Consider the following 1,741-nt stretch of genomic DNA (forward strand, 5'->3'; position numbering starts at 1 on the left):
ACAACAGCAATTTGGTCAAAGGCGAAGCAGAGTGAGCATGAATGCCCAGAACCGTGTTCTTTCAGTTCTTTTGGCATCCGTCTTTGTCGCTACAGTATTATACAGTGAACACAAATGAGATGGTACTTACGTAAGTATGCTAGAACTTGTGAATTAAGCCAGTGTCTTCAAGGAATGAGGAAAAAAATGTAAAGCTTGACGTTGCTTTGCAGACGAAGGCCTAGGGCCGAGTATGTTTCCAAGCTAGAAGAATGACACGGTTATATGGTTATCCGTATTTATTGTTTCCGGACATGAAGGTACGTTGGCTTTGGACGTCTACTTTCTTCCAATGGGCAGTTCGGCGCGAATGCCGACCTGTCCCTGCGGACGGCCGTTCCAGCCGTGACCACCGGCGCGGCCGAAGCTCTTGGAGGCCTCGGCACTGGCGATGATCTTGCCACCATTGGGGAACTTGTGGATCACACCCTCGGCGCGAACGCCGACGTTGGCGCCAAAGTCGCGAGCGCTGTTGCCTGCTGCGGACACGATGGGCCTTACTTGCTGCACGCGACCGAAATGAGAGAGATATTGAAAAAAAAAAATTGAATAACATAGCAGAAAAACTTAGATTATGGATCTATGCAATAAAGATGTTAGTTGGATATAGTTGGAAAGTATATCTTCACTCACCCACTGAGCAGCAACCAAGGAGATTGCTAAAACGATAAAGAGAGAGAGAGAAACGATCATTTGGTACATTTTTTAACGTGTGTTGTCTAATGACATAACACCGCACTGTGGATAGCATTATGCAATACAACACACAATGTGTGCTAAAAACTCCCTTATCGTACTTTCACAATAAAACGTACGCGAAAAGCAACCAGAACAGCTTTCTGTAACATTATTCCCGTGTTCGTCGTCGTCGTCGTCGTCGTCTTCCACAGCTGGCTGCGTTGCCGCTCATAATTGAGCGTAGAATGTCACTTTTCTGTCGTCGTAATGGGGAGGCGCGTTTACGGGGGTATGAGCCATTGCTTAAAGGGGTATGAGCCACTGATCGTCTTACGTAATGAACAGATTTAATTTTGAAGCAATTTAATTTCGAAGAATTGCAAGCGGCAATGGCGGGCGACTGCTGCTAACCACGCCGCCGAGCAAACTCGAGACGTCGAACGCAAGCGACAACGGCGGATTGCGGGCATACCGTCAGTGACGTCACAGATCACAGTGACGTCACAGAATTCACAGATCCAGTCAAATGGTCGGCGTGTGAACACTGAACGCGTGTGTACTCACTTTGTTTTCACACCTGTAAACTGTGTACACGCATGCGGTTTTGGAGAACACGTTAATTACCTCACCTAGTGTTCGGCGAGACATCGTTGAGCAAAGGCAGTTCTAGATTTGAAATAAAGAGAACACTCGCCTCAATAGGGAGACTAGAACAAAAGTAGTGTAGTTACAGACACTGATTCACTCCGAAAGGTTGACGTGTCACTTGTTCTAATCTTCCTCTCTACACCAGTGACCACCCAGTACGAATTCCTTACATTAAAGCTGTTTTGAAGTAACTCACCCGCCAGAACGACGACAACGCAGAGAACATCACGAGCCATCTCAGTGAACAGATGAAATCAGTCAGACCGCAGAACTGAGCCGCAACAGAGGAAGTAACGGTTCTGTGTGTTTCCGAGTGGGAACAAAAAGCTCCCTTATTTATGGTCACAGTTTGAGTACATAAAGAAAGGGTGGAAAA

At 46.6% G+C, this 1,741-nt stretch overlaps 1 protein-coding gene across 1 annotated transcript; it reads right to left on the reverse strand.

The window, feature by feature from the left end:
* Window positions 1-265: 265 nt before the first annotated feature.
* Window positions 266-1,741, reverse strand: LOC119452801 (uncharacterized). Its single transcript, XM_037714742.2, has 3 exons — window positions 1,562-1,741; window positions 673-698; window positions 266-543 (listed from the first exon to the last, which is right to left on the reverse strand). Exons 1-3 carry the CDS (start codon window positions 1,599-1,601, stop codon window positions 319-321), a joined length of 291 nt encoding a protein of 96 aa, XP_037570670.1. The 5' UTR covers window positions 1,602-1,741; the 3' UTR covers window positions 266-318.

The sequence above is a fragment of the Dermacentor silvarum genome, chromosome 1 (assembly GCF_013339745.2).
Source record: "Dermacentor silvarum isolate Dsil-2018 chromosome 1, BIME_Dsil_1.4, whole genome shotgun sequence".
NCBI classification, from domain to species: domain Eukaryota; kingdom Metazoa; phylum Arthropoda; class Arachnida; order Ixodida; family Ixodidae; genus Dermacentor; species Dermacentor silvarum.